This window comes from Chaetodon auriga, chromosome 23 (genome assembly GCF_051107435.1).
Source record: "Chaetodon auriga isolate fChaAug3 chromosome 23, fChaAug3.hap1, whole genome shotgun sequence".
Classification (NCBI taxonomy): domain Eukaryota; kingdom Metazoa; phylum Chordata; class Actinopteri; order Chaetodontiformes; family Chaetodontidae; genus Chaetodon; species Chaetodon auriga.
The window spans coordinates 5,074,160-5,100,531 of record NC_135096.1 but is presented as its reverse complement, the minus strand read 5'-3'; the positions used below and the strand labels follow the sequence as shown (position 1 = coordinate 5,100,531).

Here is a 26,372-nt window from a genome sequence, read left to right as displayed (position 1 = left end):
GGAAACATTCGAGCCGAAGTCTAAGTGAAAAAAAAAAAAAAAAAAAAAAAAGATTTGCGAGTTTTTTTTCTTAGTAAATCTATCGATCATGTTCCTCTCATGACCCCAATGCATCGTGTGTGTGTGTTTGTGTGTGTGTGTATTTTAGCCTTTATATATATCCATTGCAGATAGAGTAGGCCTGTATATAAGGAGGAATGTGATTATTTATACAGTTTAAACATGTAGCCAACAAATCTTTCGCAGCAAGTTTTGCAGCCACTATCATGGCAGATGAGGAAGACGAAGACAGGGAGGGACAGGGCAGCAGACCTGCCAAAAAGAAGAGGGTCCATGTCCCCCAGAAGTTTTTGAGTAAATGTCAAGAACAGTGGCCATGCTTCCGACCCTCTGAAGTTCCTCATCATGCATTTTGTGTGCAATTATGATGTGGACATAAGCCACCAGGGAGCTGCAGGTAATATATAAATTAGCCCCGGTGATGAGTGCATATGTGCTGTAAGCCAATTTAATTATTACATTCTTGAAAACAAAAACACCTGTTGCAATATACAAAATGAATTATTACCATTTGAATGAAATACATATTAAAATAATTTTTAATTAATTTGAATGAAATAAGTAGTGAACACTGACATGATCAGTGCTTTGGTGACAAGAAAGGTGAGCATGGCTGCAAAAGGGACCATCTGTCACATGGAGGGTTTCAGTGATGCTCTATTAAAGAAGGCAAAGTCAGCAACCTGTGAGGCAACACAGTCCAGAGCAAGTTCCACTCCAGGAAGGAGTGATGACTGATGCAAAAACTGTGTTTAAAAGGGCATCAGGGTCAAAGTCAACAAAATAAAAAAATTGAAATAATACAGTTACCTTGTTTTGAAAGTGTTTCTGTGTTTCATTGAAAGGCTGTCATGATACAGTATCTGCATGGCTCAGAAGGACAGAGCATTTTTTGGTTTTCTGTCGATGGGTTTGGATGTTCATGTTAAGAAATAGTTAAAGAATGTAATTACAGAGTGCAAAATGTCTATATTTTCTTTATTAAAGGCATTGTAATCAAAAATACAGGTTTTATTGTTTTTTTATAACCGATTTCCAGCCAGTGAATGGGGAAATTACTGCGTGCAAAGCAATGGAGTTACAAAAGTCTGCGAAAAAAAAATCGAACAACACAAGTGGTACTCAAAATATTTTGACAAGGTTGGCAGGTCTGCATTAGACTGTAAAACCTGGATGTCCTGCCCTTCGCCATCAGATCGCTCTGAAACACTTCCTGTATCACTGTGTGAGGTATTCGAGGGCATTTCCTTTGTATTGACGTAATGCAGCTCCTTAATTGAAGATATTTCCAAAAATCTCTCTTAGGGAGTTTGGATTTAGCAATCATCTGTTCAAAGACATGTATGCAAGTATTTATTTCAAAATAATTTAGGACAAGCTGTTTTCTTTATGTGTGCAGGCCTTCAGACAATGACAGCCACGAGTCAAGTGGATCAGTAGCAGTCAGTCCAATCAGGACCTTTCAAAGGTGATATTGTACATGAGGTAATTGTGGTGGCAAATTCTGTTATCTGGATAATATCCCCTTTAAAGTGATACTACAGTATCAGTCATCTTTTTCCTGTTGAAAAGCTTTGTCATGTTGGAGTGTGATCACAGAGAAATGCAGTAATCCAAAAACATGGTATGTTTGTGACAGATTTTGCTCTTATCTTGCATTGAGGCCTCCCCTCACCCCTTCGGATTTCACCAGTGTAGGAGGTGTGGCAATTGCTGTACCGTGCCACACCCTGTTAACCCCCCTGAATAATAGTAGCAAACAGCTATGAAATCCCACAGACAGCATAACCATATCTGATTTAAGTTTTTATTCAAATGCTCAACGTTTAACAAGAAATAAATAAGTAAATAAAACACTCAGACAATATGTGAATATGTTGGTGTCTATTTTAATGTTCAATTTGTATGGGGGATTAGCTCAAATGGTAGAGCGCTCGCTTAGCATGCGAGAGGTAGCGGGATCGATGCCCGCATCCTCCAGAGTAATTTTGAATCTCGCTGCAGGCACCGGGTGTGTCCTCCACCATGCCTTCGGTGCCTGCTGCTCGAGGAGGGCCTTTCTGTGTGGAGTTTGCATGTTCTCCCCATGTTCACCTGAGGTATCCTCCGTAAAAATATACCCCCACTAAAAACATGCAAGAAGATCACCACCCGACCAATGGTGACGCCAAAGATGGGTCCCCGGGCGCCGGTCTGGCGACCGGGGACCCACCGACCAGGATGGGTTAAAGGCGGAAGTCAAATTTCACCTCAGTGTGCCGTGCTCGCCTGTGTGTGTGACAAATAAAGGGGAATGTCTCCCCCCGATTCTTCTTCTTCTTCTTCTTCTTCTTCTTCTTCTTCTTCTTTTTTTTTTTAATTCCAGTTCTGAGGAAATCTTGAATTGGATCACTTGTCAAGTCAATGAAACAAACACATTTTCCATCTGTGTGTCGCGGACTGACCTCTTCAGCAGAGGCATGCAACGGCAGAAGAAGACCACGCCCAAAAGCAGACTTCAGGTCACATTGTTTGGTGAAGCAGGCGTCGATACTGGTGCCCTTAGCAGAGAATTCCTCCCAGGTAAAAGTGTTTGTCTGTATTTAATTTCACAATAAGAGAAAAATTCTACACATCCAGTTCTTAAAAGGCCAGGTGCAGGAGAAAAGATAAAGAACAAAAAGGAAAGGAATTCCCCACATACGGGGGCCTCTGGTGGTATAGTGGGCTCAAATGCTAATTAAATGGAAAAAAAAGAGACAGAAGAGACCTTTTGGATTTCCTGTGTTTGCTGTTTTGCAGAAATGCTGGTAGAGATGGAAAACAGACTCTTTGCTGGAGGTTCAGATGAGAAAGGGAAGATTCTTTCACTTTACTACACGGCTCTATTAAATGTTGTACTCTGGTTGTAATCAAGCAGTTTATTTGCTGTGTTGTTTTGCTTTGGTTAGGAGTGCTGGGGAAGTCATGGCAGCTAGTCTGGCACAAGGTGGACCTTGCCCTAACTTCATGCTTCAGATATCTCTGCTCTGTGTCTGCCAGTGATGTCACAGATCTTGAACTGTCGCAGCTTATTGAGAGGGTAAATACAATTTGATCAAAGTCAGTAATTGTATTAACATCATTATGATGTGGCGTGCACAGTTACTGTTTTGATTTGTTGCCTGCAGAGAACAATGATATAATGCAGCTTAATTTGACTTGACGCCTGATCTGTTTTCAGATGACCAGCGCTGGTAATGACATCATCAGTGACCTGACTGACGACGTTGTTACCTGCGGATACACTGGAACCGTGTCTGCGAAAAAAACAGACAGCATGATAAGGTACTTTGGTGTCATTTTTGGTTTTTATTAAGGCAAGGATGTATTTTACAAGAATTTGTGATTTGAATTATGGCTTGGTTTTTTTTTTTGGTCAAATCTAAAACATGGATTACAAGTAACATGGCATTGGTCTCAAAGCTGTGTTGTAAAACTTCTTTGCATGTGACCAAACAAAAACAATTTTACCTAAATGTTACGAAAGTGACCATGTAATGTGGATGATGGACATGGTCCTCTCATGTTTATGTCCCAGTTTCATACTAGGCTGACAGTAAGTTGTTTTAGTGATCTTGTATGATTTAGTGGTCATTACGTGTCTCACTCTTTCAGGTGGACAGGTGGATCAGAGTTTTTCACAGGTTGACCAGCAGTCAGCCTGCAGCAGTTTTTGCTGGTTTCTAACCATTTTCAGTGGGTTCAGAAGGGATTTCTCTGGTTTGATTGATTTTACTTTGCAGTTGCCAATGAGGACTTCAATATTGTCTTTATTGTTGCTATGGAAACCAATGATCTCCCTCAAGCCCTGAGCTCAGTGGAATGTTGATGTCATCTCTGATAGATCAAAGCCACTTTGTGACGTATCAAAGGAGTGGACCAGGGCTTTGGAACACAGGTCCTTATATGGATGAGGTTTCGCTCCAGGTGTTACTGGATTGACCTGAGAGCCCATACAGGATTCAGCTCAGGATTTTGTTGAATTCACTTTTAAGAGTTATTGATCATTTGGACTGTTCAAAGGGAGGTGTGATTTCAGAGAGAGACAGGACATCTGGCTTAGAAACACCTCTTCCTCATCCTTTCAGGGATGCGGGTATGTCTGTGTGCCTCTTTTTTTTATCACACCAGGATAACGACATCTCTATGTTTGATTTAATTTTGGATGTTCTTACAATATACACAAAGCTCATAATCTGTATGATATCAATGCTCTTCAGTGTTTCTAGCTTATAAAATGATAAAACTGTGATTTTAACTCTCCTAAAAAGTTGGTCTGAGTTTCTGCCATGGATCCATACTGCCATCTAGAGTTTCGTAGCGGTTAGGTTGCATATGCTTGACATGAGACAGTTATTAGTAGTAACAATAATAGCGATAATCATTTTGGCAAATATAGTCTGCCTTTCTTTATTTCTTTGTCAAATTAAGTTAGTTATACCCTTAGTCATCATGTTTATTAGGATGAATATTCGAGAATGTTATCATGATTATTGTTGAATGTTGTCATTATTCATAAGAATTGTCTAACGCATGTTGTGAACGATGTTGAAATGCCATTGAAAATTGATCACTTAAAATACATGTGATTGACCATAGTGAGAAGCAGATGAGTCCCTCGAACGAATCATTTGTTAATTCTCGCTCTATAAGGTAAAATCACATCGCTCGCCTGCAAACCATCCCACATGCGCGACAGTCTATTGACTGCAGTATACTCGCCCTGGAGCAAGTATATGTATATGTACCTCACAGATATACATAATTCATTGCCTGCGTTACTAGATGAAGTTGGAAACTAGGGAATACTGTCTGGTTATTTTGCTTACTTTTGGGGTATTTGTGTTTATGTATTTTAAGTTATGAAAGGTTATGTTTGACTGTGCCACACAGGTGAAAGATAACAAAAAACTAAATATTGTGTCAAGTTATTTAAATAACAGGATGTGTATTGTAGGAATGTCGTATACTGTACTGACACAATAAAGTATAAAAAAAAAAGTTTCCTTTTTTCCAGTTGTTTCTCATGTACCGTTGAAGTTTGAAGACTTTTCTAAAAGTCTTTGACAGATTTGTTTAACAATGATTTCCAAACTTGTTTTTCTGCTTTCGAAGATGAAACTTGACTCCAAATCAAAGTTTGAGTCACAAACAGTATCACGACATGTTATCAGCCACCAATGGTGGTAATAAAGTTGTTTGAATGAAGTGGACGTCTGCTAACGAGGTCCACGTCCCTCAGGTTGTCTCTGGTGTTGAGGGAAACCTGTGCTGCTCTCGCTGTGGTCACTTGTCTTGGATTTTGAAGGTTGCTGTCTCCTTCCTCATGTCTTAATACGTCAACAAACAGTTCAAGTGTTATCAGCCATCAGGAATTAGTTTGTGCTCACTTGATTCTCGGTTCAGCTCGATGTTGTTGAGTAAAATGAACCATGAAAACACAACATGAAGTGAAACAATCAAGGTGATATCTGATATTTTAACGGTTATCCGTCTCCTTGATTTCTAATAATCTGTATCAGCCCTGAAAAAACCGTATCGGTGGACCTCTAGTCCTGATCTGAGAGACACAACAAACACTCACAGCAACATTCAGCTTTGATTGGAACAAGATCCAGAACTGAAATCAACGCACAGCTGAAGGTTCAAGTCAACAGCGTTTCCACAGTTTAATGATCACAGCTTCCATCTTTAAAGGACTGGAAGTGGAAGAAGTTCACAAAGTAAATGAGGAATCTTTTCAGTCATTTTCAACAAAGTTCATTGATCAATTTATTCCAATAACCTGAAAGACTGATGTGACTGAGATCCTGCACAGACTCAACTGATCTGTTCAGCAGTATTTCTCTAACAGGAGGAGACTCTCCCTCCTACAGAGGACACAGAGACACTGAGGAACCAGACCAGGACCTGAACCAGAACCCAAAGCCAGGATAAAGAGGTTCAGTGAATGTGGTGTTGAAGGTGTGGAGGTGGATCAGTGAGTCAGAGGAGACTCTGTAGAAGGACAGAGTGCCAGCAGGACAGTCCACATACACTCCTACTCTGTGAGAGACAGAGGAGGAGGAGGAGGAGGAGGATGTTATTCTCTTATTGTGACAGACAGAGTAACAACCATCAGAGCAGTCCAGTCTCCAGGAATGATCATTATCTCCAAACAAACACTCATCACTGTCTCCTTTCCTTCTGATTCTTCTGTAACTGACTGATACATCAACTCTTCCTCTACACTCGATCTCCCAGTAACAGCGACCAGTCAGACCAGTTCCACACAGCAGCTGAGGACACGAGTCAAACCTGTCTGGATGATCAGGATATGACTGATCCTCTCTCACATACGTCATTGTCCTGTTGTTGTCAGACAGTTTGATGTTTCTGTTCACTGTGTTTGTGTCCAGTTTGAGTTCACAGGAATCTGATGGAGAGAAGAAGAAGAAAACAGCTGCAGTTATTGATCCATCATCTGTTGATTGATGGACAGTTTGATGATGACATCAGAGATGTGAATGAGTGATGTCACAGTTTGAAGATGGCTGAATGTGCTGTGCTTTGTTTTCATCAGTCAAATTAAAGACACACTTACACTTCCTCAGACCTGGTCTCAACCATCGGACTCCAGCAGGCTCCACCCTGAAAGGAGGAGGGGGGTCAGAGCAGCATGTCCTCTTTCAGCATGCAAACATGGACGTTAAATCACTCTCATACACACAAACACAACATGTTGATCCGGCCTGCTTCTCCCTGCTGCCCCTAAACCTCTTCAGCTCTGCTCAGACACTGACAGCAACACTGATTCTCTCTCATCATTAAATCTGCCTTCATCAGCTCATTTCCTCATTTCAATCTGTTGCTGACTTCTATTCTAAGCTGCTTCACTCATTGATCGCTCTCTCGCTCTCCCACCTGTGATGATCAATAATCAGTCTGACTTTGTCTTCACTGAACAAACCAACAGAGCTTTCATTGATTATTGGACACGGTTCTCCTCGTCATGTCCCATGTGACGATGCTTCATGTGTTCATTAGAAGTGTGAATACTGTCAATAAATTCAATATCTGAGACAAGTCATCATGACTCTATTGTGTGGAATTCAAACTTCCTGAAGTTCACCAGGACAAGAAGAGCCACTTGATGTCTGCACATGGAAATATTTACAAGCCATGTTTGCTGTGAAGACCATGTTCAGTCCAATTGTTCTCCACTGATGAAGGAACAGTCCAACATTTTGAGAAAAACACTTGAATGAAGCATCTCAAAAGTCCTGCTCTGTCCTGTGGTTGTCAGGTTCCAGCAGATTGAACTAAATAGAACTGCTTTGGACTTATTGGAAGCTTGTTTTTATGTCTTTTGAGGACAAACAGGACATTTGTCAAACAGACAGACAGTTCTTTTTCCATGCAGAGATCTGTCCAAACTGCATCAATTATGACCAACAGGTCATTATCATGTTTGTTCCTGGAGATGTTCTCCTTGAGACCTCCAACACAAATATGTCCTTTTCATGTTCAACCAGTGTTTATGTTGTGATCAAAGGACAAAGGTTTCTACATGTGTGATTGTTCATGTCTCACTCACATCCACCATCAACCAAAAAGACAGACAACATGTTTCCAGCTCTTCCTCCTCTTTCACACTGACTGACTGTGGCTGCAGCACCCTCTTCATACCTGAGAGTGTCCAGTCTGCAGTGAGGATCCTCCAGTCCAGCAGACAGCAGCTTCACTCCTGAATCCTGCAGGTTGTTGTTACTCAGGTCCAGCTCTCTCAGACTGGAGGACTGAGATCTGAGGACTGAGGACAGAACTTCACAGCTTCTCTCTGAGAGGTTACAGCCACTCAGTCTGAAGAACAAGAAGAAAAAGAGCATTTATTTTAAAATGTTGAGTCTCTTCTCAGAATGTGTTCAAATCTTTGCTGTTCCATCATAAACATGTTGTAGATGTTCATTCATTGTCTTCATGTCTGTAAGAACACAGTCATGTGTCCTTCATGAGGGGACAGTGTCAGACCTGAATCCAGTTCCTGAGTGTCATGTTTGAACCTGCTGGATGAAGTTTAAAGTTTCAGACTCTTGAATGTGCAGTTAGAAATAAACAGGAGGCTCTGAGAGTGACTGAGTGCTGAAACAAATATATGAAGTGAATGATTTAAAGGATCAGCAGTTTTCTGCCAGCATTCCTCTCTCGTCTTATGTGCAGCAACAGTCTTGATTTTCCTCTTTTATTTTTTACATTCTCCAAAGCTCTCCATTATAAAAACCTGTTCCTCTGGACTGAAGGAGGGGGGACATGATTGGTCCTTTATGTGGTGACAAAGAGTCAAATGATGGAGCAAACATCTCTTTTTATGGGAACATGCACAGAGCCTGATGAAGGAAACCTGAGTTAACAAAGGAAGCTGATAACCACCGTCGTGATGCCGTTATCTCTGCCTGGAGTTCATGTTTAGTTGAGGCAGCTCACACAGAGGAAGCCTGGCTTGGTCCAATTTGTTTTGTCCTTCATCCCACTGAGCTTCACATGAGACAGCCTCTGTGCTGGACTTAAACTGCTGATTCATAGTCCTTCAGAATTCTTGTCTCCCATGACTCAGCACTCTGATCAATAGTAAATTCATCAGATTTAATGACCCATGCTGCACTTTGTGAAATCTCACTGTGGAAAATATTCCTGCACAGATTTAAATTACAGAGATGCAAAATATATGTTCAGTAATAATTTCACAGCCTTCAGTCGAACATCATCTTTTGTGTGAATGTGAAAAAATAGTATGCACGAATCTGAATGTGTGAGTTTGATTTAAAAAATCTCACAAATGAAAGTTTAGCTGTAGAAATATTTTCCATGTTTGAAAAGGTTTTGTGCAAACAGATAATCTGAATATACTTCAGATATTTTCAGCAGTGAAGTTTCAGAGTCTGAGAGACTGAAACACAAATTTCCTATCTTTGTGAGTGACACTGAAGTTTCATTTACAAGTTCACTGAGCTGGTAGGAAATTATTCACTGAGTGTCTCTCAGTCCACAGGCGTCCGTTCATTGTCCTCATGTCTGTAAGAACACAGCTGTGCTGCTGTTCCACTGACTGAAAGCTCAGAGTTGTGTGATATATTCAGAGGAACAGTTTGAGTCAGCCATAGAGGCTGTGTTCTGTGGAGCTCTGGTTGTGTCTGTGGTTGAGGCTGTCACAATCCCTCCTGATGGCCACACACATCAAGCACCACTTTGCTTCATTCTCTGGCGAGCTGGACCCAGACCCAGCTCTGAGACTGGACCAGCACCTGCCAACAGCAGCCTGTCCAGCCATTGAATGGACCCTGCAGTCGCCATCTTCCCTGATGAGTCCTCTCTCTCTGGTCAAAACAAACCCTGCCCACACCTGACCTGCTCCAGACGAGGTTCTGTTCACAGTTTCAGACTGAACTTTAATTCTTCTCCTGATGGTTTTCTCTATGAGGATCCAGACTCTCAGCTGAGGGAATACGTTCTGTCTGCAGACCTGCTGAGCCAGACGTTCAAAGCAGTGTGACCACAGCAGAACAAACCTGATGCTTCATGTTGTTTTCAGCCACAGGAACCTTCTTGCATTTAGCTGGTAATCAATCATTTTGTCCCTGTTTGCTTCAGGTCACATAAACACTTTAAATCTGACACAGCAGATCTTCAACACACTAAAAGAATGATGAAGGTACAGAATCTAGAGACCACTTTGGATTCTGGTTTTATGTTTGGTCCTGATTTACTGTCAGTTTCATTTGACACTGCTGGTACTGTAGCTAATACAACAACTGATGAGTTTATTGGTATTTATCATCGGCTCATAGCTTTCTGTCAGCATGTCTCTCTTGTCTTATTTGCAGGAACAGTTTTGATGAACCAAACATCTCTTCTTTTGGAATCTGCACACAGGCTGATGAAGGAAACCTCAGTGAACAAAGAAAGCTCTTTTGTCAAACTTACATCGTAGTTCATCCTCCAGAGCTACACGTAATACGGCGTCTGTACTTGTCAATAAAAACAGTAACTTGATCTGACCTGAGAGTTTCCAGTGGACAGTGTGGACTCTCCAGTCCAGCAGACAGCAGCTTCACTCCTGAATATTTCAGGTTGTTGTTACTGAGGTCCAGCTCTCTCAGACTGGAGGACTGTGATCTGAGGACTGAGGACAGAACTTTACAGCTTCTCTTTGAGAGGTTACAGCGACTCAGTCTGAAGAAGAAGAAGAAGAAAAAGAACATTTGTTTTAAAATGTTGAGTCTCTTCTCAGCGTGTGTTCAAATCTTTGCTGTTCCATCATAAACATGTTGTAGATGTTCAATCATTGTCTTCACGTCTGTAACAACACAGTCATGTGTCCTTCATGAGGGGACAGTGTCAGACCTGAATCCAGTTCCTGAGTCTCATGTTTAAATCTGCTGGATGACGTTTAAAGTTTCAGACTCTTGAATGTGCAGTTAGAAATAAACAGGAGGCTCTGAGAGTGACTGAGTGCTGAAACAAATACATGAAGTGAATGATTTAAAGGATCAGCAGTTTTCTTCCAGCATTCCTCTCTCGTCTTATGTGCAGCAACAGTCTTGATTTTCCTCTTTTATTTGTTACATTCTCCAAAGCTCTCCATCATAACAACCTGTTCCTCTGGACTGAAGGAGGGGGGACATGATTGGTCCTTTTTGTGGTGACAAAGAGTCAAATGATGGTGCAAACATCTCTTTTTATGGGAACGTGCACAGAGCCTGATGAAGGAAACCTGAGTTAACAAAGGAAGCTGATAACCACCGTCGTGAGGCCGTTATCTCTGCCTGGAGTTCATGTTTAGTTGAGGCAGCTCACACAGAGGAAGCCTGGCTTGGTCCAATTTGTTTTGTCCTTCATCCCACTGAACTTCACATGAGACAGCCTCTGTGCTGGACATAAACTGCTGACTCATAGTCCTTCAGAATTCTTGTCTCCCATGACTCAGCACTCTGATCAATAATAAATTCATCAGATTTAATGACCCATGCTGCACTTTGTGAAACCTCACTGTGGAAGATATTCCTGCACAGATTTCAATTACAGATACGCAAAATATTTCTACAGCTACAAGGCTTCATGACACATCTGCAGACTTGAATTTGAGGGATTTTTTTTTTTTCTGAAATCGCACATTCAGACACGTGCACACATTTTTCTGACATGCACAGAAAAGATGATCTACGACTGCAGGCTGGAAAATTATTTCTGATCATCATTGCACAAAATCAAAATCATCAAATTGTCAGAGATCTGAAAATAAAAAAAACAGACTAAAAGATTCAAATCAAGACATGACAGACTGTTTAAACTAAACAAATCTCTAAATGTACAGAACTAACTTAAATCTGTCAACACAAACAGTAACTTGATCTGACCTGAGAGTTTTCAGTGCACAGTGTGGACTCTCCAGTCCAGCAGACAGTAGCTTCACTCCTGAATACTGCAGGTTGTTGTGACTCAGGTCCAGCTCTCTCAGACTGGAGGACTGGGATCTGAGGACTGACGACAGAACTTCAAAGCTTCTCTCTGAGAGGTTGCAGCCACTCAGTCTGAAGAAGAAGAAGAAAAAGAACATTTATTTTAAAATGTTGAGTCTTCTCAGCGTGTGTTCAAATCTTTGCTGTTCCATCATAAACATGTTGTAGATGTGACAATAAATCATCACTGAATCGGGAACAAACAGACATCCAGAAACCAACATCACATGATATTAAAAAAAAAAAATGAAACTGGGAGAAAATGAGGCTCATTGATATTTTGAGTTTTTGTGAAATGACGTTCAGAAATAATTTCACAGCCTTCAGTTGAACATCATCTTTTGTGTACATGTGAAAAAATAGTATGCACGAATCTGAATGTGTGAGTTTGATTTAAAAAATCTCACAAATGAAAGTTTAGCTGTAGAAATATTTTCCATGTTTGAAAAGGTTTTGTGCAAACAGATAATCTGAATATACTTCAGATATTTTCAGCAGTGAAGTTTCAGAGTCTGAGAGACTGAAACACAAATTTCCTATCTTTGTGAGTGACACTGAAGTTTCATTTACAAGTTCACTGAGCTGGTAGGAAATAATTCACTGAGCGTCTCTCAGTCCACGCAGGCGTCCATTCATTGTCCTCATGTCTGTAAGAACACAGCTGTGCTGCTGTTCCACTGACTGAAAGCTCAGAGTTGTGTGATATATTCAGAGGAACAGTTTGAGTCAGCCATAGAGGCTGTGTTCTGTGGAGCTCTGGTTGTGTCTGTGGTTGAGGCTGTCACAATCCCTCCTGATGGCCACACACATCAAGCACCACTTTGCTTCATTCTCTGGCGAGCTGGACCCAGACCCAGCTCTGAGACTGGACCAGCACCTGCCAACAGCAGTCTGTCCAGCCATTGGATGGACCCTGCAGTCGCCATCTTCCCTGATGAGTCCTCTCTCTCTGGTCAAAACAAACCCTGCCCACACCTGACCTGCTCCAGACAAGGTTCTGTTCACAGTTTCAGACTGAACTTTAATTCTTCTCCTGATGGTTTTCTCTATGAGGGTCCAGACTCTCAGCTGAGGGAATACGTTCTGTCTGCAGACCTGCTGAGCCAGACGTTCAAAGCCATGTGACCACAGCAGAACAAACCTGATGCTTCATGTTGTTTTCAGCCACAGGAACCTTCTTGCATTTAGCTGGTAATCAATCATTTTGTCTCTGTTTGCTTCAGGTCATATTAACACTTTAAATCTGACACAGCAGATCTTCAACACACTAAAAGAATGATGAAGGTACAGAATCTAGAGACCACTTTGGATCCTGGTTTTATATTTGGTCCTGATTTACTGTCAGTTTCATTTGACACTGCTGGTACTGCAGCTAATAGAACAACTGATGAGTTTATTGGTATTTATCATCGGCTCGTAGCTTTCTGTCAGCATGTCTCTCTTGTCTTATTTGCAGGGACAGTGTTGATGAACCAAACATCTCTTCTTACAGGAATCTGCACAGATGCTGATGAAGGAAACCTCAGTGAACAAATAAAGCTGTTTTGTAGAGGCAGCTCACACAAAGAAGAACACACTAAAAAGTTTTGTCAAACTGATTTCAGAGTTCATCCTCCAGAGCTACACGTGATACAGCCTCTATGCTTGTCAAAACAAACAGTAACTTGATCTGACCTGAGAGTTTCCAGTGGACAGTGTGGACTCTCCAGTCCAGCAGACAGCAGCTTCACTCCTGAACCCTGCAGGTTGTTGTTACTCAGGTCCAGCTCTCTCAGACTGGAGGACTGTGATCTGAGGACTGAGGACAGAACTTCACAGCTTCTCTTTGAGAGGTTACAGCCACTCAGTCTGAAGAAGAAGAAGAAGAAGAAGAAGAAGAAGAAGAAGAAGAAAAAGAAGAAGAAAAAGAACATTTATTTTAAAATGTTGAGTCTCTTCTCAGCGTGTGTTCAAATCTTTGCTGTTCCATCATAAACATGTTGTAGATGTGACAATAAATCATCACTGAATCAGGAACAAACAGACATCCAGAAACCAACATCACATGATATAAAAAAAGAAAATGAAACTGGGAGAAAATGACGCTCATTGATATTTTGAGTTTTTGTGAAATGATGTTCAGAAATAATTTCACAGCCTTCAGTTGAACATCATCTTTTGTGTACATGTGAAAAAATAGTATGCACGAATCCGAATGTGTGAATTTGATTTAAAAAATCTCACAAATGAAAGTTTAGCTGTAGAAATATTTTCCATGTTTGAAAGGGTTTTGTGCAAACAGATAATCTGAATATACTTCAGATATTTTCAGCAGTGAAGTTTCAGAGTCTGAGAGACTGAAACACAAATTTCCTATCTTTGTGAGTGACACTGAAGTTTCATTTACAAGTTCACTGAGCTGGTAGGAAATAATTCACTGAGCGTCTCTCAGTCCACGCAGGCATCCATTCATTGTCCTCATGTCTGTAAGAACACAGCTGTGCTGCTGTTCCACTGACTGAAAGCTCAGAGTTGTGTGATATATTCAGAGGAACAGTTTGAGTCAGCCATAGAGGCTGTGTTCTGTGGAGCTCTGGTTGTGTCTGTGGTTGAGGCTGTCACAATCCCTCCTGATGGCCACACACATCAAGCACCACTTTGCTTCATTCTCTGGCGAGCTGGACCCAGACCCAGCTCTGAGACTGGACCAGCACCTGCCAACAGCAGTCTGTCCAGCCATTGGATGGACCCTGCAGTCGCCATCTTCCCTGATGAGTCCTCTCTCTCTGGTCAAAACAAACCCTGCCCACACCTGACCTGCTCCAGACGAGGTTCTGTTCGCAGTTTCAGACTGAACTTTAATTCTTCTCCTGATGGTTTTCTCTATGAGGATCCAGACTCTCAGCTGAGGGAATACGTTCTGTCTGCAGACCTGCTGAGCCAGACGTTCAAAGCCGTGTGACCACAGCAGAACAAACCTGATGCTTCATGTTGTTTTCAGCCACAGGAACCTTCTTGCATTTAGCTGGTAATCAATCATTTTGTCTCTGTTTGCTTCAGGTCATATTAACACTTTAAATCTGGGACAGCAGATCTTCAACACACTAAAAGAATGATGAAGGTACAGAATCTAGAGACCACTTTGGATCCTGGTTTTATATTTGGTCCTGATTTACTGTCAGTTTCATTTGACACTGCTGGTACTGCAGCTAATAGAACAACTGATGAGTTTATTGGTATTTATCATCGGCTCGTAGCTTTCTGTCAGCATGTCTCTCTTGTCTTATTTGCAGGGACAGTGTTGATGAACCAAACATCTCTTCTTACAGGAATCTGCACAGATGCTGATGAAGGAAACCTCAGTGAACAAATAAAGCTGTTTTGTAGAGGCAGCTCACACAAAGAAGAACACACTAAAAAGTTTTGTCAAACTGATTTCAGAGTTCATCCTCCAGAGCTACACGTGATACAGCCTCTATGCTTGTCAAAACAAACAGTAACTTGATCTGACCTGAGAGTTTCCAGTGGACAGTGTGGACTCTCCAGTCCAGCAGACAGCAGCTTCACTCCTGAACCCTGCAGGTTGTTGTTACTCAGGTCCAGCTCTCTCAGACTGGAGGACTGTGATCTGAGGACTGAGGACAGAACTTCACAGCTTCTCTTTGAGAGGTTACAGCCACTCAGTCTGAAGAAGAAGAAGAAGAAGAAGAAGAAGAAGAAGAAGAAGAAAAAGAAGAAGAAAAAGAACATTTATTTTAAAATGTTGAGTCTCTTCTCAGCGTGTGTTCAAATCTTTGCTGTTCCATCATAAACATGTTGTAGATGTGACAATAAATCATCAGTGAATCAGGAATAAACAGACATCCAGAAACCAACGTCACATGATATAAAAAATGAATCTGAGAGAAAATGAGGCTCATTGATATTTTGAGTTTTTTTGAAATGATGTTCAGAAATAATTTCACAGCCTTCGGTCGAACATCGTCTTTTGTGTGATTGTGAAAAAATAGTATGCACGAATCTGAATGTGTGAGTTTAATTGAAAAAAACCCACAAATGAAAGTTTAGCTGTAGAAATATTTTCCATGTTTGAAAAGGTTTTTTGCAAACAGATAATCTGAATATACTTCAGATATTTTCAGCAGTGAAGTTTCAGAGTCTGAGAGACTGAAACACAAATTTCCTATCTTTGTGAGTGCCACTGAAGTTTCAGCTATCAGTTCACTGAGCTGGTAGGAAATAATTCACTGAGCGTCTCTCAGTCCACGCAGGCGTCCATTCATTGTCCTCATGTCTGTAAGAACACAGCTGTGCTGCTGTTCCACTGACTGAAAGCTCAGAGTTGTGTGATATATTCAGAGGAACAGTTTGAGTCAGCCATAGAGGCTGTGTTCTGTGGAGCTCTGGTTGTGTCTGTGGTTGAGGCTGTCACAATCCCTCCTGATGGCCACACACATCAAGCACCACTTTGCTTCATTCTCTGGCGAGCTGGACCCAGACCCAGCTCTGAGACGGGACCAGGACCTGCCAACAGCAGCCTGTCCAGCCATTGGATGGACCCTGCAGTCGCCATCTTCCCTGATGAGTCCTCTCTCTCTGGTCAAAACAAACCCTGCCCACACCTGACCTGCTCCAGACGAGGTTCTGTTCACAGTTTCAGACTGAACTTTAATTCTTCTCCTGATGGTTTTCTCTATGAGGATCCAGACTCTCAGCTGAGGGAATACGTTCTGTCTGCAGACCTGCTGAGCCAGACGTTCAAAGCCGTGAGACCACAGCAGAACAAACCTGATGCTTCATGTTGTTTTTCAGCTACAGGAACCTTCTTGCATTTAGCTGGTAATCAATCATTTTGTCCCTGTTTGCTTCAGGTCACATTCACAGTTTTGATGAACCAAACATCTCTTCTTGTGGAATCTGCACAGAGGCTGATGAAGGAAACCTCAGTGAACAAGGAAAGCTGTTTTGTCAAACTTACATCGTAGTTCATCCTCCAGAGCTACACGTGATACGGCGTCTATACTTGTCAATACAAACAGTAACTTGATCTGACCTGAGAGTTTCCAGTGGACAGTGTGGACTCTCCAGTCCAGCAGACAGCAGCTTCACTCCTGAATCCTGCAGGTTGTTGTTGTTACTGAGGTCCAGCTCTCTCAGACTGGAGGACTGTGATCTGAGGACTGAGGACAGAACTTCACAGCTTCTCTTTGAGAGGTTACAGCCACTCAGTCTGAAGAGACACAGGAAGGAAGCAAACAGTAAGTTAGATATCAGAGTATTTATTGATGAAGAAACTTCACTATCTCTGTACTTACAGAGCTTTGTTGGAGGCTTTGACCACTGGCAGCAGCTTCTGAAGAGCCTCCTCTGAAGCAGAGAATTTCTTCAGGTCAAACACGTCCAGATCTTTTTCTGATGACAGTAAGATGAAGACCAGAGCTGACCACTGAGCAGGAGACAGTTCATCTGTGGAGAGACTTCCTGAACTCAGAAACTGTTGGATCTGATCCACCAGAGAACGATCATTCAGCTCATTCAGACAGTGGAACAGATTGATGCTTTTCTCTGCAGAAGGCGTCTCTTCAATCCTCTTCTTGATGTACTCGACTGTTACCTGATTGGTTTCTGAGCCACTTCCTGTCTGTGTCAGCAGGCCTTGTAGGAGAGTCTGATTGGTCTGCAGGGAAAGACCCAGGAGGAATCGGAGGAACAAGTCCAGGTGTCCATTTGGACTCTGTAAGGCCTTGTCCACTGCACTCTGGTGGAGCTGTGTCTCTGCAGAGTCATGGTAGCTTGTTTGTTCTTCTGACAGCAGATTGACTCCAGATTTGATGAAGGTCAGATGGACATGAAGAGCAGCCAGAAACTCCTGAACACTCAGATGGACGAAGCAGAACACCTTGTCCTGGTACAGTCCTCTCTCCTCCTTGAAGATCTGTGTGAACACTCCTGAGTATACTGAGGCTGCTCTGATATTGATGCCACACTCTGTCAGGTCTGATTCATAGAAGATCAGGTTTCCTTTCTGCAGCTGCTCAAAAGCCAGTTTTCCCAGAGTCTCAATCATCTTCCTGCTCTCTGGAGTCCACTGAGGATCTGACTCAGCTCCTCCATCATACTTGATGTTCTTCACTTTGGACTGAACCACCAGGAAGTGGATGTACATCTGAGTCAGGGTCTTGGGCAGATCTCCTTCCTCTCTGGTCTTCATCACATCCTCCAGAACTATAGCAGTGATCCAGCAGAAGACCGGGATGTGGCACATGATGTGGAGGCTTCGTGATGTCTTGATGTGGGAGATGATTCTGTTGGCCTGCTCTTTATCTCTGAACCTCTTCCTGAAGTACTTCTCCTTCTGTTCATCAGTGAACCCTCTGACCTCTGTCACCATGTCAACACACTCAGGAGGGATCTGATTGGCTGCTGCAGGTCGTGTGGTTATCCAGAGGCGAGCAGAGGGAAGCAGGTTCCTCCTGATGAGGTTTGTCAGCAGCACATCCACTGAGGTGGACTTTGTAACTTCAGTCAGGATCTCATTGTTGTGGAAGTCCAGAGGAAGTCGACACTCATCCAGACCGTCAAGGATGAACAAAACCCTGAACTCTTCAAACCTGCAGATTCCTGCTTCTTTGGTTTCAGGAAAGAAGTGATGAACAAGTTCCACCAAGCTGAACTTTTTCTCTCTCAGCACATTCAGCTCTCTGAAAGTGAATGGAAACATGTACTGCATGTCCTGGTGGGCTTTGTCTTCAGCCCAGTCCAGAGTGAACTTCTGTGTTAAGACCGTCTTCCCAATGCCAGCCACTCCCTTTGTCATCACTGTTCTGATTGGTTCATCTCGTCCAGGTGGTTTAAAGATGTCTTTTTGTCTGATTGTGGTTTCTGGTCCGTGTGGTTTCCTGCATGCTGTTTCAATCTGTCTGACCTCATGTTCATCATTGACCTGTCCAGTCCCTCCCTCTGTGATGAAGAGCTCTGTGTAGATCCGATTCAGGAGGGTCCGCTTTCCTGCTTTAGCGATCCCTTCAAATACACACTGGAACTTCTCCTTCAGGTTCGATTTAAGTTTACGCCGACAAACTGAGGCAAGATGTTCTGAATGAAGACACAACAAATAAATCAATAAGTGACTGATAAAGTTTAGATGAGATTTTAATGTCCTTGTCTGAACATATTTTGGTCCATCTGTTGAGACATCAGTGAATGTTCCACTGATCCAGCAGTTAAACCTTTAGAGAAATCCTCTTACTGCTCTGCAGACGCTCAGCCAGCTCCTCCTCCTTCATTCTCCTCAAGAAGTGCAGTGTGATCTTCAGAAATGCCTCTCTGCTGCGCCTCCTCTGCTCTGCATCGTCATCCTCATCCTCCCCCTGACTCTCGAAGCATTCTGGGTCATCTGAAATCAGAACCGTCTTGATCTTCTTCAGCTCATTCCTCACAAAAGAGACAATGTTCTCCTCCAGCAGCTGGAACAGAAGATGATATGAATGACACAAACTGAAATCATGGAAGCAAACATCAGATCCATGTTGGACAGACTGACGGTCCACTGGTCTAAAAAGTGCAGCGTGGAGATTATTGTGAACAGAATAGATGTGAAAGCAGCTGTTGTTCATGTACATACCACAAATATGGAGTCCAGGTGGGTTTGATGCTGCTGGGCAGACTGACCACTGGGAACCTCTGAGCTCTCCTGGTGGACTCTGTGGAGGAATCATGAAGAATTAGCTCACATCATGTCCGTCCACACAGAGACAAACACCAGCTGAAGGTCCTTTGAGCTGAAGTGTTGATTCCAACATTGAATCAGATGGTTTCCATTGACATTAAAGTGTTGCTCGTACTGCTGATCCCACCGTGAATCAACAGTCCAGTCTGCATTTCTGTGCAGCTTTCACTTTACTGTGTTGGTTCACCAGCTTGTCTGGTTGAGTCCCTCCAGTTCTCACTGACCCCTATAATACTGTGGACAGCATCACACAGCTCACACAAGCTAACTGGATGCTACCTGTCCAGCACAAATTGGCAGTGAATCACAATAAAGTGAGTGAAACATGAGAAAAGCAAAGAGAGAAGCAGAGAATACTGGATCAAAGCAAAGCTGAGGGTGATTTCACATCCAGCTGTGTTTCAAATGAAAGCTGGAACGTTCTTCTCTGGACTACATGAAGGAAACAGGTGCAGCTGTTGCTCATAGAAGTTGTTCTGGCTCTTTCTTTTATTCTGGGACAACATGTATTTGTTCTTGTCCACGTGTTTGACACACAACACACATTTGAGCTTTGTCTCCTCTCTGAGCTCCTGCAGCCTTTAGTTACCCATAACACCCTTCTCTGCATCAGACGTCTTCACAGAGGCACAACTCCAGCCTGATGTGAGGCGCCATGATGCCGCCGTCAGTGTCGTTCTTGACTTTGTGAATCCATCAGCAGCATCAATCACAAACAGACTGTGTGTTTCCTCAGACTCTCTGTGTTGCTTCATTCTGTGTTTCACAGCAGCTGATCTCAGTCCAGCTGTTATCACTGACATGTTTGTGTTTGTGTTGTCACATGACTGAAAACCACAACATGTTGATTTGATGGAGGAACTCAGTGGAATCAGGGTTAGCCTTAGTTAGCATCTGTTAGCCTCAATCAAGTCACTGTTTTATACTCATGCAGTCATCAGTCAGAAGGTGTGTGTGGAGGAAATGTTCAACTGGAGTCAAGAGATGAAGACTGGTTATACTGGGCAGCTTCCACATGTGAGGATATAAATGAATGAGAAGAAGAACGATGCTGAAAATAAACAAACAGGTTGAAAAAACTTCTCTGATAAATAACAGTTCAAACAAGAATCTGTGATATTTTAATGTTATTAACAGTTTACCTCTTTGCAGCAGACGGTCGATCTCCTATAAAATTAATGAGGCGACCCATCGACCATTCACTCTTCAAGGACACACAGCTGGGTCCAGGTCCAGATTCAGGTCCAGAGTCAGATCCACGTCCAGGTCCAGGTCCAGGTCCATCCGAGGCTGGTCTCCCATAGATCCTGTCAGACACAGAGGAAGACTACCAGGGATGGAAATTGACTTTTTCTTCTTCAGACTCAGAAGCTGCTGGAGAAACTAGCAGCTATCAACAAGAAAAGGATCAACACACCAAAGTTCAAACATGAAGCTGAATGATTTCAGTCTGTGGATCATCGCTTCATTTGTCCATCAAATCTTGGACCAAAGCAGGACTCAAATTATTTCTACAGTACTTGAGTATGTGTACCTATGTTCCATCAATCAGTGGAATCAGGGTTAGCCTTTGTTAGCATCTGTTCGCCTCAATCAAGTCACTGTTTTATACTCATGCAGTCATCAGTCAGAAGGTGTGTGTGGAGGAAATGTTCAACTGGAGTCAAAAGTTGAAGACTGGTTAAACTGGGCAGCTTCCACATGTGAGGATACAAACGAATGAGAAGAAGAACGATGCTGAAAATAAACAAACAGGTTTAAAAAACTTCTCTGATAAATAACAGTTCAAACAAGAATCTGTGATATTTTAATGTTATTAACAGTTTACCTCTTTGCAGCAGACGGTCGATCTTTAGAGGGATTAAGGCGACCAAATGACCGTTTCCTCTTCAAGGACACACAGCTGGGTCCAGGTCCAGGTCCATCAGAGGCTGGTCTCCCATAGATCCTGTCAGACACAGAGGAAGACCACCAGGGATGGAAATGGACTTTTTCTTCTTCAGACTCAGAAGCTGCTGGAGAAACTAGCAGCTATCAACAAGAAAAGGATCAACACACCAAAGTTCAATCAAACATGAAGCTGAATGATTTCAGTCTGTGGATCATCGCTTCATTTGCCCATCAAATCTTGGACCAAAGCAGGACTCAATGGACTGATTTCTGAGCAGATTTTACTGTGATTGACAGACAACAAACTAAACTGTGGAGTCCATCAGCACCGACTCTGTTGGTCTGTTTTCTAACGTTTGCATCACGAGACTCAGCACAAATATCCTGACTGTTATTTAGAGACGATGGTCACTGAAGCATTTTAGTCCAACATTCCGAGGGAGTTTGATGGTAAAGAGACTTTGGAAGGTCTCCACTGGATTTGTGCTGAAGCCTCATATTATCCTCAGCTTTCAGTGTCCACATGTGGACATGTCAGTGCTGTTTAGGGACAGACTGGACAAATGTCCTTTAACACTAATCTAGCTCTAACCTTCATCATCATTCTAGGACAACATGAACATTAGAAGGACAACTGGTCAGACTGGATTTAATGAGGACAAACATCAGCAGTGGACAACATGAGGAGGACATGTGGACATTTCAGGTCAAATTGTCCAACACAAGTTTCATACTGAGAACAACTTACTGTCTGTCAGAGACATGTTGCTGTTTAAAGTCAATGAGGCGATCCAGTGACATGTCACTCCTGAAGGACACACAGCTGGGTCCAGGTCCAGGTCCAGCAGAGTCTGGTGGGTCCTGCTGCTCTGGCCTTCAACACAACACACACAGAGCTTTGAGTGTGAATAATGATGGTGGAGAGATTCGAGTGCTCTGACATGGAGACGAGTCCTAGACAGTCAGAGATCCTGGTCTCACCTCTGAGCTTCGGTCTGGCCGTCATCGTCCCCACACAGACTGGTTTTAGAGGGACGGACTCCCTCCTCTCTGTCCTCACACCGATTCATGCTGCTGAACTCACGTCAGCTCACACACACTTTGATCTGGAGAGGAAACACAAATCATTCATGTGCACATCAGCTGAAATCATCCTTTCATGGTTTCTCCTGTCCAAATATCAGCTGCTCCTCCTCTGATTGGCTGTTATCTCGTCTTTCATATCAGTGTCAGCTGAATGCAGTCAGGCAGCAGTGTGAGGCTGAGCTGCTGTACTTCTATCAGTCCACTAGATGGCGCCATGAAGCTGCAGTGAAGTGAACACACACTTGATGCCTGGACGACCGTTGACATCCACTGACACACACTGACTGAATCTGACAGGAAGCTTCAGTTTGTGGAATATTCAGTAAATTCAACATGACTGAAAGTTTCTTTTCGCCTGAATGATCCTCGATCATCGATAAGTGAAGGAGAAAGTCAAGTATTTACACAGGAGAAATTTAAAATAGCAGAAATATTCAAGTAAAATACAAGTACTTCCAGACTGTACTTAATAACAGTACTTGAGTTTGGAGAAACGATGGACGGAGCTGCAGATCGATGCCGTTTGTGCTGAAGCTAAGCTAACGACAGCTTGAGTAAAAAACACCTGAAATGAGTTACTTTACCTTCAGCTGGAGCTTCAGAGGAGAAAACAAACTGCGACACACCGACAACAGTAAGTGAAAGTAAAGTTCAGACAGGAAGCAGCGTAACAGCACCACACGGAAGCAGCAGCAGGAGACAGAGAGAGAGAGAGAGCGAGAGAGAGAGAGAGAGAGCGAGAGAGAGAGACGTGAGACAGACTTTCCTCACTGTTGTCACAGACACAGAAACAGTCTCATGTCCTTCACAAAGAGCTTTAATCTCCTTTATCTCATCTATTTCTCTTTTAAAAGCACATTTTATGACTGAAAACCTTTATTTCAAATGTGCATCAATGACAGGAAACAGGAAGTAGAAAGTCTGAAAGGCCCCAGCTTTTTATTCTGCCTTTTATTGATATTTCTAGTATTTCTGAGGGAGAAGTACTCACATCAACATTGTACTGGAGTACAAGTACAGAAGGAGCATACTTAAAGAACAAAGTAAAAGTACTCGGAATGGATCATCTCACAGTACTTTTATACTGCAGTTTCATCTGTAATTTTACTTCATCGTTTATTCTCTGATCATATTTTGTAGTAATAATGTGAATCTCCAAAGTAACTGAAGCTTTGGAAGAAATGCAGAAGAAAGTAGCAGGAAGTAGAAATACTCAAGCAAAGTACAAGTACCTTAAAATTGTACTTAAGTACAGTACATTACTGAACTTTATTTTACTTCTGACACAAAAACAAGAAAAGTTTCAGTTGTTCTGTTTAACAACAAAAAGAACTTAAAAAAAACTTTATTGCTGATATCGACTGAAACACACAAATGATGAAACAGCACCATTAGGGGACGAGTCAAAGAAACAGCAACAAAGAGAGAAAAGAGGAGAATGAAATGGCTGCCAAGAGAAAGAGAAAGAGTCAAAGAAAGAAGTCAAATGATGACTGAAAAGAAAGATGAATGAAAGAGCCATTCGCTAATCGATGAGCGCAACAAAACTGAGCGGAAAGTACACCGACGAGACGCAAACTCCTGATTCACATGCAGGGTTAGAGTCAGTGTTTCAGCACTGACGCTGGAGGCATCGGGCTTTGAGACGTTCATCAGTCACTTCTGAAGGCCAAACACACATGTGGAGCACCGATTTACAGATTTAAAGAGGAGGCTTCAAATTCTGAGCGTAATATGCAGAAAATTAACAGGATATTAAATCTGCATCAAACACATTCAGGAAAATCAAATGTGGGATTTCGACTCCTTCCAAGAATTCAATGAAAATAAAAACATGAATTGAAAAATTAGAGCTTGAAAACAATCAGTTAATGAGTTGCTTCACTGCATTTTTACTGGCAGCAAATCAGGGTTTGTCAGCGTGACGCTGGAGCTTCCTGGGTTCAAGCCCTGAAGTGTGAAAGGTTTGGATGATTTGCAGCAGCAACATGAAGACAGTTTCCAAAGATGAGATGTTTCAGACGCCCAGGCAGCACACTCGCTGCATCAGCTGTTTTTATCATCAGGGGTTTTAACAGGAAGGTTTAAAGGTGCAGCAGCATGAAGAGCATGAGACACGAGGAGGTCTGAAATGGGAACCAACTATTCTGGATGGAAAACAAACTCAATTTATATGACCGGTTAGTCTTAGTCTGAGTACTTAGTTTAGTCTTAATCATAGAAAGTGAGAAGTAATATGGACTTAATCTGTATGTGATGACCCACTGAAGACATCATTTCATCATATATTAAGGTAATCAACCATACGTCGAACAGGACATTCATTTTTCAGTTTAGCCATATTTTTTCTGTATGAATCCAACAAATTTACCTTGAAAGTTCCCTGTAAACAGAGAGGTGGACTTTATGGGTGCACTTAGCGTCTATTTTTCAAACTACGCTCATTAAAAGAAGAAGCAAAGAAAACACTAACACAGCTGACCAAGTCTACAAAATCCAAGCTTTAAATCAAGCATGTCTGCAGGAGACGGTTCATTCCTGAATGCAAGCAGTCGTTTAGTGTTGGTGTATTTACGTGAGGTGGACCGTCAGTACTGCAGGACAGTCCAGACGCCTCCTCTCCCACAGTGATGGTCCATCTGTCCTCTGAAGACAGACGTCAGGAGGTTCAGTCTGTCCCTGAAGTCCATTCCTGCATTGCATAAAAAGAACAACACTAAAAGTCACTGCAGCTCGTTCAGACTCAAAACTCCTTCAGAGACTGAATGACCTCAACTGGAAATGTTTATTTTACAGTGGCAGCAATTTCATGACACGGTCGAGACGTCTTTATGTGTCTTCAGACGCTCATTTTGTCGATTTTCACAAGAAACTCAACAGACACCAACATGGATTTCTGTTGTCAAAAGACAGAAAACGCTCAGATAGCGACAGATAACGACAGCGACATGTTTTTACACCACCAACAGCTGGAGGCAGTAAAAACACATCAGCATTACTCCAGTATCCAGAGAGAAATCTCGTCCATCGTCCTTGTGAGTGTCCTGGACTCTCAGATCACTGCATCATGGGTCAGTGACCAATAAGGGTTGGCAAGATGAGAAATTCAAAAACTTTTTAAAATTCTGTTTTAAAGCATTCATCAGGTCTGTCAAAATGTACATTTTGTGTTCATGTTGGTTTCATGTCATTTGAAATCACATTTGTACCATTTTTTTTACAAAGATCACACGAAATGTGCCTAAAAAATGTCAAATGGTGTAACGGAAAAAGAACGATAAATTTTAAATGTTTAATCCACCTAGAATGCATATAAATGCAGCCATAAAAATAATTACCTGGTTTTAAAATATCACATGAAAATAGATTTTATAAGGATGACCTCCAAATTTAAATTTTAGGCTTTTTTAAATACATTGAGCGGGACATATACTGTAATCATCCTTTGTGTTCTAAATAATCTTTATATTCCACATTCATTTTTCTGTATATTATAATATTTTCATGAAAAACACTGGTTACGCCAATTGCCACTAACCAGTTACATCACCTGACTATGTTGCTTTTAGAGTCAAAGGTCACTGTTTCTTGAAACAATTGACACTGAAAATCAAGAATGACAGTCACATGAATTCAAGCTTAATTGAACTTTATTTTTTTCAGTGTAGAAAAACATTTGACAAGAATCAGGGAAGCTCTTTAGTTTAAAAGAGACAAAAACGTGTGTGTGTGAGTGAGTGAGTGAGTGAGTGAGTGAGTGAGTGAGTGAGTGAGTGAGTGAGTACATAACTGTGTGTGTGTGTGTGTGTGTGTGTGTGTGTGTGTGTTAGAGTGAGAGAACAAGAACTTATATATTTTATTTCATTGTAGAAAAACATCTGACAAGAATCATCAGGTTGAACTCATTACCTCTATTGTGATTTTAGCAAAGAAATATATCTAACAACTAATCAAAAACTCTGCATATGTGTGTGTGTGTGTGTGTGTGTGTGTGAGAGAGAGAGAGAGAGAGAGAGAGTGAGCACGAATGAAGGTAGAAACAGAAGGGGGATTGAAAGCAGAGAGAGAAGGGTTGGACCTTGTGTTTAGTGCCATGTGTAGGTTTTTTTCTC

The 26,372-nt window shown here is 42.1% G+C and overlaps 2 protein-coding genes and 1 non-coding gene across 3 annotated transcripts; 1 reads left to right on the top strand and 2 right to left on the bottom strand.

The window, feature by feature from the left end:
- Window positions 1-1,967: 1,967 nt before the first annotated feature.
- On the top strand, window positions 1,968-2,040 carry trnaa-agc (transfer RNA alanine (anticodon AGC)). The gene has a single exon. It is a non-coding gene; the product is annotated as a tRNA-Ala (tRNA).
- A 3,898-nt stretch (window positions 2,041-5,938) lies between these two features.
- LOC143315636 (uncharacterized) lies at window positions 5,939-16,545 on the bottom strand. Its single transcript, XM_076722964.1, has 7 exons — window positions 16,534-16,545; window positions 13,251-13,399; window positions 11,475-11,648; window positions 10,117-10,290; window positions 7,750-7,923; window positions 6,665-6,711; window positions 5,939-6,496 (listed from the first exon to the last, which is right to left on the bottom strand). The coding sequence occupies exons 1-7, from the start codon at window positions 16,543-16,545 to the stop codon at window positions 5,952-5,954; spliced, it is 1,275 nt and encodes a 424-aa protein (XP_076579079.1). The 3' UTR covers window positions 5,939-5,951.
- LOC143316325 (uncharacterized) lies at window positions 16,542-22,886 on the bottom strand. The gene is made up of 10 exons (XM_076724214.1): window positions 22,845-22,886; window positions 22,156-22,280; window positions 21,923-22,048; window positions 21,113-21,232; window positions 20,427-20,591; window positions 19,180-19,258; window positions 18,805-19,021; window positions 18,340-18,650; window positions 16,871-17,586; window positions 16,542-16,785 (listed from the first exon to the last, which is right to left on the bottom strand). Exons 2-10 carry the CDS (start codon window positions 22,242-22,244, stop codon window positions 16,542-16,544), a joined length of 2,067 nt encoding a protein of 688 aa, XP_076580329.1. The 5' UTR covers window positions 22,245-22,280; window positions 22,845-22,886.
- Between the last annotated feature and the right edge of the window lie 3,486 nt (window positions 22,887-26,372).

Excerpts from the sequence above, each read along its gene's own strand:
- LOC143315636 (XM_076722964.1), bottom strand. Across the intron at positions 7,924-10,116 it reads TGTCCACTGGAAACTCTCAG|ACTGAGTGGCTGTAACCTCT; the intron begins GTCAGATCAAGT and ends CTTGTTCTTCAG. Across the intron at positions 6,497-6,664 it reads GAGACCAGGTCTGAGGAAGT|ATTCCTGTGAACTCAAACTG; the intron begins GTAAGTGTGTCT and ends TCTCTCCATCAG.
- LOC143316325 (XM_076724214.1), bottom strand. The coding sequence starts at position 22,244 with ATGAATCGGTGTGAGGACAGAGAGGAGGGAGTCCGTCCCTCTAAAACC. Across the intron at positions 18,651-18,804 it reads GGCTGAGCGTCTGCAGAGCA|AACATCTTGCCTCAGTTTGT; the intron begins GTAAGAGGATTT and ends GTCTTCATTCAG. Across the intron at positions 16,786-16,870 it reads AAAGCCTCCAACAAAGCTCT|ACTGAGTGGCTGTAACCTCT; the intron begins GTAAGTACAGAG and ends GTGTCTCTTCAG.